Here is an 18,428-nt window from a genome sequence, read left to right on the forward strand (position 1 = left end):
AGAGCCAGTTCTCCCTATTTGTTTGCCTCACATTCTGCCCCAGTCTTCTACACAGCCTTTTACTGTTTTTACTGTAGGCTTAATTAATGACAAGCCCTTTATTTACCATAAAACATGCTTGCTGTGAATTTGCATCCTTTTTCCCCTCTGTTTTCTCTCTGCTCCCACCAGGTGGTGCAATAAGCAGCGACAAGGAAGCAGTGCTGGCATCAGCCAAACAGCAAAGTGCTGTCAGCAGTATTTGCCCATCTCATGAGTGTGCCTTGTAGCAAAAGGCCACGGAAGCTCAGTTTCTTTAATCTGTGAAAGAAAAGCTCAGAAGTGATCTCAATACAGTGCATGTAACAGGATTTGGTAGGAAAAGATTTCTGATAGCTAACAGCTCTTGAATCTGTTCTCTTTTCTGGAGAAAATCACAACCGCTGCTCAGTATAGCAGGCCTTGATTCTGAGTGAACAACTGCTGACAGGCAGCTTTGCTGTCCTTTTGCTTGATGCTGCTCCTTTTAGCAGGCATTGCCTCAAGGAATTGCTTCTTCTCTAGAAGCTGCATCCACGGGACGCAGTGAGATCATGGCTTTCAATTCCTTCCTGCTCAGTTTTCAGAAATGATAATTTTTTGTATTTCCTCATCCTTCTTGAGGGGAGTGGTAAAGGGAGACGTAGCATAGAAACAGGTGACATTAATGCAGAGGCCAATGAGAATATTGAAGATGAAAGGAAACTAATCAGAAGCAGCAGGAGCTGAACACTTGGGCTTTGTGCTTTGAAATAGACAAAAAACTTAATTTTTCAAAGACTTACCAGAATGATGAGAATACCTTCCAGACAGCTTAGTGAGGGGTGGGGAAGAAGAGAAAAAGGGGATTCTACAAGGATTTACACATGGATATTAAATTGGGGCACAGGAGGAGCCCAACTGAAATAAAACACATATTTAAGGAGTGTTTCTTAACTTGGTGACCTTTGGTTAGTACTCCCCACATCTGCTTTTTCTGAACAGGGTTGTGGGCCCGTGGTTCCAGCACAGAATTTTCTTCTTATAGGTATGTTTGTTTGGAAGGAAGCTCTGCTCCCTGCCCTTCTGATGGGGTTTATGGATACAGATGTCCTAGTGGCTTCTACTGTCCTGCTGGCACTGGACTAGAACTGCCCTGTGAGCCTGGCACCTTCAGCCCTATGCCTGGGGCAAGTACTTGCCTCCCTTGCCCAGCTGGTATGGCCTGCAGCCACGCAGCCACTGCAGAGCCACTCAACTGCCCCAGAGGTAAGCAATAATATGTGCCACAAAACCACTGGCATGCAATCAGAAGTGTGATGGGTGCCTGCACACCTCTTTCTGTCTGACCATAGCAGTATGGGAATGGGAGATTTGCAGTTGGATGGAGCAAGATCAGCATTCCTGCTTATTTTTTCGTTACTTTCTGAGCAGTGCCTCATTCACCTTCTCACTGTACAGGTTATTATTGTCCAGCTAGGACTGCTGCTCCCCTGCCGTGCCCTGAAGGGACACTAAATACCATGGAGGGGGCATTGGCCCCCACTGCTTGCAAGCTGTGTCCAGTGGGGAGGTACTGCAGAGGAGATGCTAACTGGGAACCTGATGGTGAGTTTGATTCAGAGCTCTTCTTTCTGTCTCCATTTAAATACCTCCCTGGCCCTATTTCTTATGTTTGTGCAGAGTAGCTGTTGCTCGACTAAAATGCAGAGGTTAGGTATATGAGCAGAAGAAAAGCAGAACTCTTTCCATGGAAAGAAGTTTATCCACAGAATCTATGAACAAGTTTGAGTCTTAGGAATAGTTTAAGAAAAATAAATAAAAATACCAGATGAGGTCAGTGCATGTAAAGAAGGGAGGTGATGAAGGCCTCAGATGACGGAGGAGGAGAAGCAGACCGAAGTTGAACAGTGCAGGATATCAGTAGAGCTGTAAAATGAGCCCAGGATGGGATTCAGCTTCTCTCCTACTTCTGAGGTTTTAAGGAGATGCTTCCATCCTTTCCAGTGACCATTTCATTACCCTCTCTGCTCTCCTGTGGCAGGTCTGTGTTCAGCTGGGTACTATTGTGAAGGAGGAGCCACTGATGCAGTTCCACGTGGGACGCCAGCATTCCCTCTCAGTGGGCCCTGTCCACTTGGACATTATTGTCCTGAAGGCACTCCTTTCCCAGTCGCCTGCCCAGTTGGGACCCTGAACAACAGCACAGGTGTGACTTCACCAACAGGTTTCTCTTGTAGTCCACAGCAGTGGGGGGATTTGTTGATGGTGGCCAAGGTGATGGGTTTTCCCTTGGTTCCTGAAAGATAATTATACACTCAGTGAAGGTGGAGCCATGTCTGTATGTTATCAGTGCAAATAGATGCTTACACCGCTGTGACTGATCTAAGGATGCTGTAGGGGTGCTTCCATGTTTTCTGTCACTGAGCTGGAGTTCTGTTTTTGTTTTTAGGTGGTACCTCTCCAGAGAGCTGTGTGCCGTGCTATCCTGGGTCTTTCTGCGCTAGCATTGGTTTGAGTTCTCCAACAGGACCTTGTACTGAGGGATTTTACTGCCCAGCAAACTTCAGCTCCTTCAGCCCCACAGCATTTCTCTGCCCAAAGGTACTGCTCAGTGACATCAGGGCAGTGGAAGAGGTGGGTCAGCTCTGGGCAGGTGTTTTCCTCTGTGGTAAAGCCTCCTACAGGCCTAATTGAAATGGTGATTATATCCACAGGGAATATTGCTTTGGTAATGCTGGGGTTCACCCTTTACACAGAACCTAAGTTTATTGCAGTATCCGTGGAATCCTTTATCATTGCCAGGGTCACTTCTGCCAGTTAGGAGCAGCCCACCCAACACCATGCCCTGCTGGGGAGTACCAGCCAGCCAGGGGCTCTGCATCCTGCATTCCATGCCAGAGAGGATTCTACTGCCAGGAGCTGGTGGCTGGAGACCCCAAGAGCTGCCCACCACATACTTACTGTCCTACAGGTATGCTGAAACTGGCACACCAGCTATGCCAAGGACTCAAACCTTGTGTGCCTCATTGTTGTGTCAGAGTTGTACAGACCCAGTGTCATCTTTATAGGCCAGGGAATGAGGAACTGGCAAAACTGGCAACAAACATTGTGTTGTGCTGCCTTGCTTCTTGGGAGGCATTTATTACTCTGATATGGTTGTAGGGTCATGTCAGATCATAAGGTTTTCCTAGGATGTTTTATTTTCTGTGTCAGGCACACAGTTTCCTCAGACGTGTCCTGAAGGCACCTTTACTCCTCCAAATACGACTGGCCTCTGGAATGAGAAGCAATGCCTGCCTTGCTTACCTGGTCACTACTGCAGGTAATGACCATTCATTTCTATCTGGCACTTTTTCTACTACCTCCTAAGCCGCTCAGCATCCTTGCTGATCAGTCAACACTAAATTCTTCCCAGCTTATCTACCATCAGTGTCTCAGAGAAAATAAGCATAACTCCAGATGCAGCTTTTGCATACAGAGCTGTGAACTTAGCTATTGCAAAGCAGTCTGACACTGTCATAATAGCATTATAAAGGAGCACCTAAAGGAGGTAGGTAGGCAATGGTTGTGAAAACATGGAAATAAGCCAGAAGGTTCAGCCCAGTGGAAGGTTGTTTGCAACTTTATCTAAAGCAATTTGCCCTCACGTTCATGGAATTTGAACTTAAAATTGTTTGGTTTGCTTCAGTCATCTGTGGTTTTCTAAGTGGAAAAAATGGGTCTATTTTTATCTCTCTTATCAGTGTAACCACTGCTCTGCTTCTGCACCAAATCTTTATCGGCAGGTCTTATGTAAATTCTTCTGGTTCTCTCTGCTCCAGGCATGGACAGCTAGTGGGGAAATGTGCTGCTGGATACTTCTGCCTTGCTGGGAGCTCTCAGCCCACTCCACAGGGCCCTGGCTTTTCCTGGCGCTTTCTGTCTGGATGCCAATGGGGTCAGGCATGTGCTGGGCTGTGTCCTGCAGGTGAGAATCTTTGGAAGTGTCATAAGTGTATGTAGAGAGTTGCTTCTAACTAAGTAGAGAACATCTGTGGTCTTGCATAATATATGGTGATACCCACTTTGAGGTTGTCATGCTCATGTAAAAGCTCATCTGCTTTTACATCTTTCAACCAAAGAAGTTTGCTCGATGAAAGATGCCACCTTAAATCTGTGGTGCCAGATTGCTGGTCCAGAGATGTCTGAAGGCTGTTGATTTGGCTGTCAGTAGGCACAGAATCCCAACAGCTGTGTAGATGTTAATCCTATGACAGGAGATGCTTGCTGAATCATTTTTTGCCCAGTAGAAGGCTTGTCTATTTTACTTTCATCCCTTCCCCATCTATTTCTGCAGGTTTCTACTGCCTGGAGGGTTCTGAGTTACCTATACCATGTCCTGCCAATACTATTAGGGATGTTCCAGGAGCTGGGCAGAAGGAAGACTGCCTACCCTGTCCACCAGGCCACTGGTGCAAAGCAGGTTGGAGTCTGGGATAATAGTGAGGGGAGGGAATGAGATTTTCTTTGTGCATATCCCTGACTGTTCAAACTAACTTTGGTATATCAGACACTGCGCTTTGGATCAGTACTTGCCATGGGACGTGGTGTCTGTGATTCTGGAGTCAAAGCTAGTCTTCAGATAGCTCTGTGTTCCACCTGCCAGAAGAGGGATTTCAACTGTCTTTGTTTCTTGAATTGTGGCTGTAGATCATACTCTTACATACAGTGGTTTAGGAAGGACCCTGGTAGGATTCAGAAGAAAAAAAGGTGTTGCAACCACAGTGAAGAGGTGGCTCCTTAAAGCTGAATTTTCTGTTTGTTAGGAGACTCAGAGGCTTCTCCATGTCCCTCAGGACACTATTGCTTTGGAAGTAATGGCAGTGACCAAGACAGTCTGTTGGCACCTCGGAAATGCCCTCCACATACTTACCGCAAGCTCCCAGGAGCTCAGAGCCTGACAGATTGCCAACCATGTCCTCCAGGCTATCACTGCCCTCTGTCAGGTAAGCAGCAGGTGAAATCAAATGCTTTCCCACCACAGGAGTTGATTACAAAACTCCCTGAGACGATATAGAAAGGGAGGGGTAACACTCATAGTGTGCTTATAGCTCCTCTCTAAACCCCCTGCTGGCCTTTCAGCCTCCCTTTCTTCATTTCTTTTTCTTCTCTTCCTAACAGGTCTAACCAGTTTTGAGGATTATCCATGCCCACTGGGATACTGGTGTCCTGGTAAAGGGGATGCTTTCTTTTGTCCACCTGGCACTTCCAGGGTACACCCTGGTGCAAAATCACTGGAAGAATGTGATCCCTGCTCAGCTGGCTACTACTGTCCAGACCCAGCACAGACAGGGCTGCCTAACACCCAAGGAGTACCTTGTGAACCTGGCTATGAATGCCCAGCAGGTGACATAATGTGTTGTTTTATTTTATTTCTAGCTGTTTAAGCCCAGACCAGTGAAGAGTGCACAGCAGGCAGAGCCATGGCATATAGATGGCATAATGATCAGAGCCTCATCCTTGCAGCAGCCCTTGGTGGAAATGGCTCCTGATGGAGTGGCTTTAGAAGTGGATTTAGTAACCTGAAGCCTTTTCCTGGCTTTTGGCCTTTGAATTCCCATCTCCTCTTTCTCTGGCCTCCCTTCTCGTTCTCAGTTAGCTGGGATTCCAGAAGGAGGTGATCTGGGCCTAGAAAAGGAGCAGATATCTTTTGTTATCCAAGCCTTAGATATTCAGTTGTGTTAGCATTTCTTGCTTAACAGCAAATTGGTTCTGTGTGTCCTTTTGTGAGCAGTAGGAAAAGTGGAGTTTTTATGGACAGTAATATTTAACAAAGCCTTCTTGATCACTCTCTCCCCAACACGTTCTCTCCTGTTCTGAGAATGCCACATAAATCAATCACTGATTCTTCTTTTTTCACCAGGTTCAGTCAATCCAAAGCCTTGCAGGCCTGGCTCATACTGCAGTGCTCGCACAGCAGTGCCCTCCATGTGCCCTGCTGGATATTACTGTCCTGAAGGCTCATCAACATACAATAGCCCTGAGCAGCTGTGAGTACTTAGCATGGCTGGTGGAGCCAGCTTTGTTTTAAACTCTTTGAGGGACTTGTTTTAAACACAGGCTGTGTGCATTGTACAAAAGTAAAGGTATCTTCATAATCACACCTATGGATCTGGTGACTGCTAAGGCTGCTGGAGGATGGGTTATGAGTTGTATCAGTTAGCCTGAGCCTGGAGCCAGATGAGAATCGTTTTTAATTTTGCACTGGTGGTTGATTCCAGAAGTCAGAACGTTTTCAGAGATTTTTCTTCCCTTTTCTGCCTTCCAGATGTGTGTTTCCCTATTACTGTCCCCCAGGCAGTGCCCACCCACTGCCCTGTGAAGGAGGATACATGGCTCTCAGCTCACCTGGGCCAAGGGATTCCTTTGAGAAGTTCTGCAGAATCTGTGATGCAGGCAGCTATCGTAATGACTCTTTCATCTCTGCTCCCTGTCAGCCCTGCCCAGCAGGCTTCATCTGCCCACAAGGTAAATGTGGCTGCTATGGAGAAGTTGTGCAAGAAATAACTTCAGTGGTAACCAGAAAGCTCTGCGTGGGCAAAGCTCTCAATCCTCTACGGTTTTAAATCCCTGATGTGGGTTGTCATGTTGGTTGGTGGAGCATTTCTTTTGGTAGGTTGTTAGAAGTGAGAGAAATACATCAGAGATGGTTTGGATCTTGTTGTTCTTTCTCTCAGGATGACTTTGGCCCCCGCAAGCACTATTTTCTCTAATTTTGTGACTCAGCTGCAAGGCCAGGAGTTAATATGATGGAGTGTGAATGTAGGTGTTCAAACCTTGCTATGCGACAGCCAGTGCTGCATGAATCCTGCTGGGTTAGGAGATAGGAGGAATCTGTGTACAAGCATTTGAAGGACTCCACTCATTGAGGTCCTCAGTAAAATGCAGTTGTGTGTGATCTGGTGCTGTAAAGCATGGGGGAAGATCGTGCCTGTCCACTTGAGCCTCTGGATTTGTCCAGTCAAATCACTGGGAGAAATGGATTTGGATGTTTATATATGAATAGGTTAATTTGGAACGTTGGATAATTTTACATATCCATGTGTATGTGTTTATATGTGTCTGCATGTACATCTATAAAGGTGTGTGTATAATTGGAACAGATGAGTGACTTTCTGCCTGTCCTAACACTTGCTGAGTTCCATAAGCAGTGTCTGTGTCTGAGACAGCCCCACCACCTTCTCTAGGCAGTGAGACTTACCACAAGAAGCCTTGTCCCGTTGGCTATTACTGCCCTCCCCTGGCATCTGCCCCTCTTCCCTGTCCCCCGGGGACCCATGGGAGCAACAACTTGGCCAAGCATATAGAGGATTGTCAGGCCTGTCCTGCTGGCACCTTCAATCACCTTCCTGCTCAGGCTGCCTGCTTTCCCTGTGGCAGCTCCTCTTCATCACAGTCAGGTGAGTTGCTGGTTTTGAGCGAAGCTTTGCCTGCAGTTAAGAGAGAGCCTAACAAGAAAGTTACCTACAAATGTGAGTTTTTTTCACATGCTTCCCCAATGGACTGCAAGTTTTGGGATCCTCATGATGCTATGTGTGCTAACAGCACCCACCTGCTCTTCTTCTGCCCTGCTTAGAGGATGGAAGATTCCATTTTCGAAGTTATATTTTGTTCTCCTGTACTCTGTCAGCCAAGGGGTTTTGATCTCAACTCTTTCAAAGGAAGGAAGAGATGAGCAACCCCACTAATTCTTGCTCTGTCATTGCCTTGAAAGCAGTGGAGTGCTTTTGCCTTGAGTTGCAGAACTTGCTATACGTGCAGCTGTGATTTTGAGACAAAACTGGGCAGTGTAACCATGTCCAGCTGAGACTGATAAAGCAGGAAAAGGCTGGAAAAGGAGAGGGTGAGAAGCTAAGTATACAGTAGAGAGTGTAGTACTCTACCAACATTTCAAGTGAAGTGGATTTAATAGTGTTAAGGCACAAAGCCACTGCTAAGAGGGGCTCAGCAGCCTTGACTGACTGAGTCCTTATCCTATCTAGTGGCTTAACATATAAATTGGCGGAGTGTTTGTCAAAATGCCACTGCTGCAAATTCCTGGATGGGTCTTTCTGCCCTTCTTTCTAAATGAATACTTTGAAAATGGTGTAACAATTGTGTTGGTAGAGCAAAAGGTAGATTGGCTCAGTTTTGCTGTGATGGTGGGCAAGCAAAATCCAGGTGTGCCACTACAAGCAGTGTGATTTGGTCAGAGCACTCAGCACTGGAACTGCTCCTTTACTGTGGGCACAGATTTTGCCAGCTGTATTCCCTACCTTGATTTCCACTCCAAATCCATCTTCCTCTCAGGTGCTACCAGCTGTACCTGCCATGGGCTGAACCGGGCTTTCCAGCACTCAGATGCCTCCTGTATCTGCCAGGCAGGTTACATTTACTATGATGAGCGAGGCAAGGAAAACTCTGACAGCAACAGTGATCAGGACTGCCGACCTCAGGTAAACCTTGGCTCCGAAATGAAGTTGTTGCGTGACATGTGAGTGAGAGAGTAGTTCAGTGCTTTGGGCACTGCCTCAGCATCTGTGAGCAATCGCAGCTCAGATCACTGAACTGCTGCAGACACAAGAAAGTGCTTTGGCTGCTTTGTTTGGTAGGCATGACCCTTCCTTGTGATATAATGTCACTTGTCTCCTTTCATGGAATCTTGCAAGGCTAAATTCAGTAAGAGCCAGAGGCAAAAGATCTTTCTATGCAAAGACAATGGGGAGCAGCTAAAGCATCTCAGATGACTGATGCAGGAATTTAAGCCTCCATGTTTTCAATACGGAATTCTTCATTAGGGCTGGTTGAGGAGTTTGGATGGGAAGTGAACTTGCCCTGATCTTTTTCAGTGCTTTTCAAGTTGCCCCTTAATGCCCCTTGTTGCATTGCCATTAGGTTGTGTGTCAGTGACAAGTGGAGAATTTTAGGGGTGCTGCTTCTCTGCTGAAACACTTGAGCTTATGTGACATGGATTGGATGTGCTGGTTTTCCAGGTGGACGAGCTCTGTGCTCCTGGAGAGATCCGTTTAGCATCTACACGCCGTTGTGTTTCTCCTGAGCAATATGACTGCTCTCCATCTTGTGGGCCTGCGGGTGGAGAGGTCAATGCAGAGCTGGGCATGTAAGTCTCAGCAGCCACTCGTTAAGGAACGCTTCACAATGAGTTCTGACTGCCTACGTTACTGATCCCATGAGGTCATTTCAGGGTAGGACTTTGGGAGGTGCTTTTGAGAAACTTTCCATTGCTGGAGCTGCTCTGTGTGGAAATACTGGCCTTCAGACCTCGTTCGTTGGCCTCATTCCTCAACCTGTGTTTTGAAAATTACCTGGAGGTTTTTGTGTGTTTGGGTGGAGACAACAGAATGGACACAGTGGTAAGGTAGGGCTGGACAAAGTTCCCTGAAGGAGACCTTTCCTGCATACCTCAGGTTGAGCCCCCCTCGAGTTTTAGAGCAGAAATGAGTCCTAATCCCACCTTTTAGTGCTGACAGAAGCATTGAAACTAATGTTTGTCATACTCTTTTTCCTCTTTTTTTATCCTCTTCCTGACATGGATAGCCCAGAAATCTAGTGGATTAAAATCATATTGTGACTTTCTACCAGTTTTTGAAAACAGAACTCTGGGAAGAATACATAACTCTGCTCCAGTACTGACGCTGACCTCTATTAGAAGACAACAGAGGCTGTGTAGGAGAGTGATGTATCACATTCTGGCCTGTTGTGTGGTCCTTAGATTAAGGAAAAAGCATTGAAAAGCAACTATAGTACTGGATGAGCTGGACTGTGAATTTGGTCCACCTTATTTACCATGAATATAGAGTAGCCCATTCACTGTATGGATTGTAAGTGAGATTGAGGCTAGCTGGACCCTCAACATATTGTAGCTGTATACTTGTGGATTGTAAGTAATGAGAATCTTTTTGCTGTGCAGATGTCACTGCAAGCAGTACGTCTCTGCTGAGGAGCTCTGTGACCAAATGTGTTTGCTGAGAGCCCCACGGATCTCCTTGGGATTTGGCATCAAGAGAGAGCTGCTTCTGAGGGTGGACAATGGAGTCAGAGTAAGTGTGGATGAGGTACTGCTCTGTCACCTCTCTGTGAGCCTGTAAAGAACACTTATAGATTGCATTTAGATAAAGGGACCCTGGGGACTGATGTTACAAAGCTGTGAGCAGAGAGAAAGAACAGAGTCTTACCACATCTCATAACCCAGGGACTAGGCAAGAGATGGGCACGTTAATGAGAAATGATGTTGTGGCAAAAAGCCTCGCTAGAGCAGTGTTGCACAGCTGATGGTGATGTTGATTACAGAGCAGGGTTTGAGTACAGGGTTGCTTGTACCAGTGATCAGTGTTCCCTCCTGCTTTTAATAGGAAGTGACAAATGTTCTGGGCCCAGAAGAACATGTGCAGAAGAGCCAGAGGGTGCATTTGGTTCTGTTTAATCCCAGCGGAGTGCTAGGTTTCATTGTCTCCAGCATGGATATCTTGGATGCATTTCTCTCAGGTAAGGCTTGAGAGCACCTTGAGATGAGCCTAATTCCCCACAGGCTAAGCTGTCAACTCCCTTTCAAGTCATCACAACAAGTGGGCAGCAGTTTGGCACAAAGGGAATTCAGTGTCAGACAGCCCAAACTATTTACAAAGTGGAGAGGGATCTCTTTCTTTCTGGGACTAAACAACAGGAACCCTCACTGCTATATAGTTAGTTCTCTGGGAAAAAGGTCAAATTAAAATGATTTTGGCATCCCAAGGAGCTAAAAGAAAACTCCCTTCAGTGGCTAATCTGCCAGTTTGCATGTACTGGCTCTTGATTCCAATTGCTCCCAATGCATGGTAATGTCATTTAGAAATAGAACTCGGCCTTGTGAGCTCAAATCACTTACAGATACAAAATAAAAAGTTTTGCATTGCCAGGGGTTAGGAGCTTTCATATGCTGCTCCTTTACTTACTGATTTTTTTCTGTTGCCTGTGGCAGGAGATTTTTCATCAGATCACTTGGAGCAGAAAGGTCATCGAGTCCAGAGGGCTCTCTTCAAAGATATCCATGCCTTGCCCCTTGTCCCTAACCCAGTGGTATGTTTGGAAGCAGGAGACACAATCCTTTTTCAGCTTAGCATCAATTCTCACAGTGAGTGTTGTGTGGGTAAATATATAACAAATATAAAATGCTTTTTGCTGATATATATATGTGTCCAGACGTGTTTGCAGCAGTGACTGTGCATTTGGTAGTACTGCATGTACGAGCACATTCCTTCACCTCCCAGTCACCCTTGCCTTCAAGGGATTCATGATCTTTAGTCTGGCTCTGCCAGTGACTCATCTGACGTTTTTTACATTTTGGCTGGATTTCTGTAGACTACAGATAATACAGTTCCTCTGTCAGAAGAGCAGTGTGTTTGCTGGGGAGTAATGCACCCTTCAAATAAATGAGTTGACACTGTAGGGCTCTGTAAAATAAATCCAATTTGAAGCCAGCATCAGCTGTCCGAACTGAAGTGAGTCAGAGTTGCTGACATTGTGCCAACACTTCCCAGATCGTGCATCCAGCCACTACCCTGTTTATCAGAAGCAGCATCTTTATAACAGCAACCCTAGCTGGGATTATGGAGCCTTCCGAAGGCTGGACCACCTCATCCAGGAGACTCACCTCAACATCTCCTGGTAATATCTGGTGTGATTGATAGTGTGTGTGCTAGGTGTAGAACTTGGGAGCAAGTCTTCCACAGAAGCACTGGGACTTTGGCAGTGGATAGCATGTGGAAATGCAGAAGTATGGTGTGTTTAAGTCCATGTATTCAGTTGTCATCCCTGCTGTAAGCTGAAGGACAATTGGATCAGTCGGTGCCTTCCTTCTCCCTTCTAGGTTTGCCCATGTTTTCATGGAGTCTGGGACATTTGTATTCAGGGATAAGACCATTCAGGAGCACTTTTTGATTGTGACTGTGAACGAAGCAAATGTGGGCTGTGACCCCAGAGATGTGTCCTTCCAGCCCTCTTCTCTGTTCCAGCTGGCCAGACATGGGATTTTGAAGCAGCAGGAACTGAACTTAGCTCCTAACTGGGCTTCCATTATAGGTACAGCCAAAATGCTGTGATATGTTGAACTCTGATGCTTAGCTGTAGCCTTTATTGTACCTTCTTGGGTGTGTTTAAACCAGCATTTATTTAGAAATACCATCAAACCACTGTCTATGTCATTTTTAATCAATTTCCTCTGTGGAGTTTCCCTTCCCAGAGGTTGCTGCTCTCTAGCCAAGAACCTGCTTGTGCAGGAGCCAAAGGGGGAGAGAGGGAGCAGTTACATTTCTACCCACACCCTGCTTGAAGAATTCAAGTAATTGAGAACTTTGTTTCCTTTGGCATGAAAGCAGAAAGTGTATGTTTCCATGATAAACTAAACTGGAATTAAATGCATCATTGAAAAGTTCACTGAAGGCTAACCACAAGGGCAGTTAAGGTCTTTCCCAAAGCCCTATCTCTGTGTAAGTGCTCTGCCCATGCCAGTCTCTTGTCCTTCATTCAGAGGACAGCAAAACAGTAGAATTGATGTAGTGGTTTGCAGGCATGAGCTTTGGTTCTGTCACCTTCAGATGCGTGCACTGAAACTGCTTTGTCTCCTTGCTCACATGGAACACGGATCAAGGAGGGAAGGAGCAGAAGCCCGTGTCATGAAGATGAAAGTTGTTAAATGTCTGGTTTCTGTGGGATGGAGAGCACTGAGTAAAAGCGTAAGGGGAGACTGTGCTGTTGATGCACGCTGCTTCCTGTGTTCTTCACTTCTTGCCATCCATCTTGGTTTTCCCAGCGGTGCTCTTCATTCTGGGCTTCCTAATTGTGCTGCTGACAACCCTGGCTATTGTGCTGCAGCCCACTGTTCCTGTCCTCAGTCCTCTGAGGAGCTGGAAGCCACGATGGAGGAGCTTGGGTGAGCCGTACATCCCACCAGAGTACATCCTTCTTAAAGAAAGGTGAGCTGCCTTAGCATGGTGGATAATCAGGAGCTTGGACCTTGACAGTACAGTCATGTTCTCTTGCAGTTACTGTGTGATAAACCCAGTGCTGAACTCCTTGCAAGCACTGCACAGATTCAGTTTCTAACTGTATGGAAAGTTCACAGAGTATTCCAGCTCTCTTCCAGCATAGTGTATGACAGCTCTGTTGTGTCTTCTGCAAAGGATACTGCTCTAAGAATTGCCTGGCATGCTCTTCTTCTCTGTGTTTTGAATCTAGAGAAGTGGCACCTTCTGCTTGAACTGGGATAGCAGTCCTGCAGTGCCTGGTTTTAGTGAGGTGAATCTCTATGTCAGATACAGAGATGCTCTTCACCATCTTCTTTCATTGCCTCTAGCCTTCTGTACTATCAGATGCTTGGTCCTCGTGGTTCTGGAGGAGATGCTGCCTTTGGAGAAAAAGGAGCTGTGCGTAATGAAGGTGAGGTGTTGTACCAGTTCCAGGCTTCTCCCTTTGTCTTTTGGTACACTGGTATAATAATTTTGATTCCTGCTTCCCCAGAAACGTGCACGTAAGTGGTCACTTTAACTGCTGTGCACTAGTATGCAGACATCTACATACACACAAGCACGTATTTCTATTTTAGATTCATTTAATCTCTTCATCTGAGGTCTGTAAGCTCCTGTTGTGGGGATGGATCAGTGTTTTCTTCTCTAGATGGTAGGAGGGCAAGTGACCAGCCCTGAAAAATCATTTAGAACACCAGTGTGTTCAGATGACTAGTGAAGAAAATTAAAATCTTTAAAACAATTCCCTGGGTTATTCTGTTGCTAATTCTATTTTCTGAACACATGTGACTCGTGGGCCTTTTTAGCCTTCAAGGCATGACTTCATCTTTGGGATTTCTGGATGTTCACAGAGCAGAGCAAACCCAGAGCCCAGCAGATGGCACTATGTATTGGTGCTGAGAGCATCTGGTGGATAAAGTACCACTCAAAGCTGTAAATGCAGTACAGAAGTAGCACCCTGACAGCTTGCTGGGCAAGTTAGAGGTTGATAGTAACGCTGTGTCATCCTCCCCTTACTAAGGAATGAGACCTTCTCTTACACAGCATGCCTCAATTGTGTTGTGTTTGTGTTTCTTCACAGTACACAAAAAAAACTGTTGCCTCCTATGGACAGTCATTGCCCCTAGGGAAATACCTTAGAATAGATCTGTGGCCAGTGGTCAATCATGAGACTTACCTTGTGTTTCAGAAGGATGTTGTGCAGTGAAAGACCTGGAGGATTTCAGTGTTCGCACTCTGTACGATAAGTTGGAAGATCAGAATTTGCACCTGGCAGCTCAGCTGGCAAAGCACAGGAGGGATGTGTTGGTGTTTTACAATGGAATCAGCCAGCAGCTTCAAGGTCTCATGGTCAGTGTGAAAAAAGAACTGTGGGAAAGAGGTTCTTGAAACTGAAGCTTGCAAGTAGCAGTTTAGTGAACGATAGGTCTTGCTCCCTGCTGGCCCCTGTTTTGGTATAAAATAGTTTATGCTGATCTCTGGTTTGGTGTGAGAGACAGAAAGTGAAATGGATGGATTTTGAGGCTTTTAAAGAATAATTACTGCTTTGTTATAAACAGGACATGGTGCGAGCACTGGATGCTAAGGGCCTGAAAATCCTTACCAGGCAAAGGGTTTGTGGGCATAAATCTGCAGACAGCAGCTGGGCAGCAGTGGGCATGGAGCAGTGTGAGGAGCACTGCAGCAGCAGCTTCTATGCAGCAGGGCAGGCAGGTAAGAGAAGCACCATGCAGAGCAAAAGAGAAGTGGAGTGTGAGGGAATGTTTAAAAACAGCTCATATCGATGAGATTGTGCCTTCATTCAGTAAGAGCTGACAGCCTGTCTTCACATGAGTTCAGTGAGGATACAATCCTGCCAGCTTAGGAATGGGTGAGCAGAGAGTTACAGCACCCTCCCAAAATTACAGCAAAGCATAATAAATGCAGTGCTATCTGGTCACCTTCCCAGGAGGCGTTTTAGAGCCTTCTTATGGGATTTCCAAAGAAAGATGTCTGTTTTTAGATTTGCTCTTGTGGTGATAACAGTTTTTTGTGTGTTCCTGTAGCAATCCATTTGAATCACTTGTTGGGTTCCATTAGGTGCACTGCAGCAAGAGGCAATGGAATTGATGAAAGCATTGGAAATCCTGCTTGGGAGAGCTCAGCCTAAGAACACGAAACAAGAGATGGAGCAGCAGGTCCATGGACAGGAAATGGTGGCAGTTGTACCCTCACTGCACAGTGAAAGTAAAGCAAAAGTAGTGGAAGGGCAGGTGAGCTGCAGGTGTTTGCTGTCGGGCCATCCTTCACCTTTATGCTTTTTTTTCCCCCCACCTGCCCATTTCTTTAACTCTTAGGCCTTCTTTGTTCAGGATTATAAGCTGCCTGAGCAAGAAGAGCTCTTCCGTAGGAGGGGTGATGTCTTCAGCTTCTCTGTGCATGAAGAATGCGGTAAGTGTGCCATGGTACTCTTCAAAGATGATGGTAGAAGACTGCCTCCTTGAAGCCTACAGACTCCCTTACACCTCATTCTCAAGCAACCACTTGGAAGGAAGAGATGGAGTGTCAAGGAGTAAATGAGAGGTGACAGGCAGCTGTCCTGTGCAAGAGAGCAAGATGGAGCATCCAGCTGCATCACTTACCTCAATAGCTGCCATTTTCCTTTTCAGAGAAATGCTTAAGAGGCAATTCCTCAGAGGATATGAGGAGTACCCTCATCCCCATGGATCCAGCCTCTTTGTCACCCCACCAGTTTGTGGTGTACCGCTTTGGCTGTGCAGTGGTGCACCTGTTAACCAAGGCCTGCTCATGTCCTGCTTTGGTGCTCATGCTGGCTCAGTCCATTCCTGCCCAAAGTCCAGATCAAGCTCTTCTCCCAGGCTTTGGAGACTCCTACTACGATGCCATTAATAAGAACCTGTATGTGCATGCAGCAAGGCTGGAGGATGCTGGGGAGCTTATTGCTGTCCTGCTGAACGCTGTGGCATGGATTGCAGCAGGTAGGGCTGTGGTGAGGAGTGTTCATTCCATGGGAGCAGCACTGTTTGGCCTTCACTGCTTTGCGTGTGAGAAATGAGCTCTTGTATTGAGATACCCAATTAAATATCTGCTTTTCTTTTTTCCAGGGTCCTGTTCACAAAAGCAGGCAGGATTTTATGAATCCTGTGAGCACTGGATTTCCTCTTTGTAGCAGGAAATTTGTGCCTTGGATAAGGATTATACTAGAATCTGTTATTCTGCAAGCACAGGAGAACTGTTCCTTTAGTGTTCTGACTTAAAACAGTTTTGCTGTCAACAAATGTGACTTATGCCTTTTGCTTTGCTTTAGGTTGTCCCTCAGCTGGCACTGCTCATTCCTGCTTTATGATGGAGCTCAACAGAGCTATTGTGGTTCTCGCCAATGCCTTCTTCCAGGTTTCATGGGGGATAGCAGACAAGGTATGTAGGTGATTTCCTCTAATGGCAGTGACTGCTCCTTGAGGTGTTATTGGGCAGAAATAGATTCTCCAGTTTATAAGGTGGATTTCTATTACTTTTTTTTTCCTACTTCTACATCACTAGTGCAATTAGAGGTGTTAAGATTAGATAGACGTAATATGAAGCAGAAATGGGGAAACTCTTCAGGTGTACAGAGTTTGAGTAATGCCTCCTTGAGAAGGGATTCATCTGCACTGCTTGTGCACTGGCATCTTAAACAGTAAAGGATTTAAGATCTACAGCTAAGTCTGGCTTCCTAGGATAGTTGATGACCAGAAACTGTTCACTAGAAAGAAGCCAGCTTTTGTCAGTTTTACTTGTTAATTTGCCTGCAAAACTTAGCAGATGATGTTTGGGGAGAATCATCTCTGGGATTGTGATGCTCTCTCTGTGCACTGTTTGAATGTGTTGGGTTTCATGTGTTTTTTTTGGCTCCAACTTCAGGACCCCTCAGGCTCATCTGATTGCTTTGACATTCAGAAAGTGCTCAAAGAACTTCTGAACATCAGAGTAGCACCACATCCCTGTGTGAAGAGAAAAGCCCTGGGTGAAAGGTACAGTGGATCAACACATTACTGCTAGTGAAATAAAAACATCCACTTCATGTACAATGATCTACTTTGGACAGTGATGTGTTACTGTTCTGTTCTGGGTGACAACACGTTGTTTCTCTCAAAGTTTGCAAGGATGCAGGCTGCAACAGCCCCCTCTTCATCAGACCTTGGTAAAAAGTTTTTCACAGACTCAGAATTACTTGGAGATATAGGATGAGACCATTCACAATGCCATCCTGTACATTTTTCTTTTCAGAAAAGAAAGCGATAAAATATGGGGTGTACTTCTGTGAAATGCTCCCTTTCTTATTTCCAGAAATTTCTTCCTGAAATTCATGTTGTTTCTCTTCCCATTAGGGTGTCTGGACTGCAAAAGTACCAGTGCCTTCATCTGCAACAGGGGACCCTGGACAGGATGGGAAATTCACAGAGAAGTGACTACAGCAGGAATTCAGACTCCTCTTCTGCTAAGGTCAGTCATTTGTATTTTTGTTTCTTTTCTGCCAGTTGTCCATCAACAGCTTTAGAACTATACCAGATGTTTTGAGTGCACAGGGAAAAACAAACAGTCTAGTGTTTTAGGAAGTCGATAATGTCTGTTGTCTTTCAATTCTCGCCCTATACAAATTGGCAGTAGTCATCAAATATCCCAAATTATGTCATGTCTCTAAATGTCTTCAGAGAGTCCTGATTCAGATAGTATGAAATTCTTATGCTCTCAAGATGAACACCTGAACTTCAGATTAATTTTTGACAGCCTTATTCAACCTAAATCAAACATTTCATTGATTGGCCCATGTTTGGAGCGGAGCATCACCTCTGCATCTCTCTCTGTTAAGGCACTGCTAAGGATTTGCTTTCAGTGAGACATCTCCATGACTTGCTGTTATGACATGACCTCTCCTCAGAGTTGGCATGCCTATCTGCCTACCCCTAGGAGTGAGCCCTGCTAGGGGATGCTGCTGTTGTAGAATGTTTGCTGTTTTCCTATTTTGTGTTCTCTAGCTGGAGGTTACACAACTGGAGGAGAGGCTGGATGAACTAAATGAGGCGTTTGTTGAATTGACAGTGCAGGCCATGAGTCTGCAAGAAGATGGGGATCTGTTGGAGAAAGAGCTGAGAACACAGGAGGAGTCACTTGGGGTATGAGTTGTCTTCTACTGGGTCATCTTCCACCAGCCCCAGGGCAATGGCCACAGCTCCTCACCTTCATGTAGGTGTATGCCTGTGTGATTCAGCTTAGCGATACCGTAGAGGTCAAAAGGGGACACAAGAGAGTTGTTTGTGTTGATCAGTTACATGCACACCCAAAGCCCCACGAGTTCCAATATCTTCAGTTGGAGGAGGCAGATTTTTCCCTTTAGCATAAAGGGTAACA

General features: G+C 45.8%; 1 protein-coding gene across 1 annotated transcript in view; it reads left to right on the forward strand.

Moving 5' to 3' along the window:
* Positions 1-18,428, forward strand: part of LOC125703533 (zonadhesin-like) — a 110,021-nt gene that overhangs the window by 40,538 nt on the left and 51,055 nt on the right. Inside the window, exons 50-80 of the mRNA XM_048968125.1 lie at positions 1,046-1,266; positions 1,459-1,605; positions 2,042-2,206; positions 2,450-2,601; positions 2,803-2,971; positions 3,214-3,322; positions 3,822-3,967; positions 4,337-4,462; positions 4,806-4,985; positions 5,161-5,385; positions 5,903-6,029; positions 6,308-6,507; positions 7,227-7,439; positions 8,329-8,474; positions 9,012-9,139; positions 9,950-10,094; positions 10,392-10,524; positions 10,997-11,149; positions 11,556-11,682; positions 11,885-12,096; positions 12,827-12,989; positions 13,370-13,452; positions 14,230-14,390; positions 14,600-14,753; positions 15,120-15,292; positions 15,392-15,470; positions 15,689-16,018; positions 16,348-16,457; positions 16,941-17,050; positions 17,408-17,522; positions 18,056-18,193. Of these exons, the coding sequence (XP_048824082.1) occupies positions 1,046-1,266; positions 1,459-1,605; positions 2,042-2,206; positions 2,450-2,601; positions 2,803-2,971; positions 3,214-3,322; positions 3,822-3,967; positions 4,337-4,462; positions 4,806-4,985; positions 5,161-5,385; positions 5,903-6,029; positions 6,308-6,507; positions 7,227-7,439; positions 8,329-8,474; positions 9,012-9,139; positions 9,950-10,094; positions 10,392-10,524; positions 10,997-11,149; positions 11,556-11,682; positions 11,885-12,096; positions 12,827-12,989; positions 13,370-13,452; positions 14,230-14,390; positions 14,600-14,753; positions 15,120-15,292; positions 15,392-15,470; positions 15,689-16,018; positions 16,348-16,457; positions 16,941-17,050; positions 17,408-17,522; positions 18,056-18,193 (4,840 nt within the window). The remainder of the gene's footprint in view (positions 1-1,045; positions 1,267-1,458; positions 1,606-2,041; positions 2,207-2,449; positions 2,602-2,802; positions 2,972-3,213; positions 3,323-3,821; positions 3,968-4,336; positions 4,463-4,805; positions 4,986-5,160; positions 5,386-5,902; positions 6,030-6,307; positions 6,508-7,226; positions 7,440-8,328; positions 8,475-9,011; positions 9,140-9,949; positions 10,095-10,391; positions 10,525-10,996; positions 11,150-11,555; positions 11,683-11,884; positions 12,097-12,826; positions 12,990-13,369; positions 13,453-14,229; positions 14,391-14,599; positions 14,754-15,119; positions 15,293-15,391; positions 15,471-15,688; positions 16,019-16,347; positions 16,458-16,940; positions 17,051-17,407; positions 17,523-18,055; positions 18,194-18,428) is intronic.

Source organism: Lagopus muta, chromosome 22 (assembly GCF_023343835.1).
Source record: "Lagopus muta isolate bLagMut1 chromosome 22, bLagMut1 primary, whole genome shotgun sequence".
NCBI lineage: Eukaryota > Metazoa > Chordata > Aves > Galliformes > Phasianidae > Lagopus > Lagopus muta.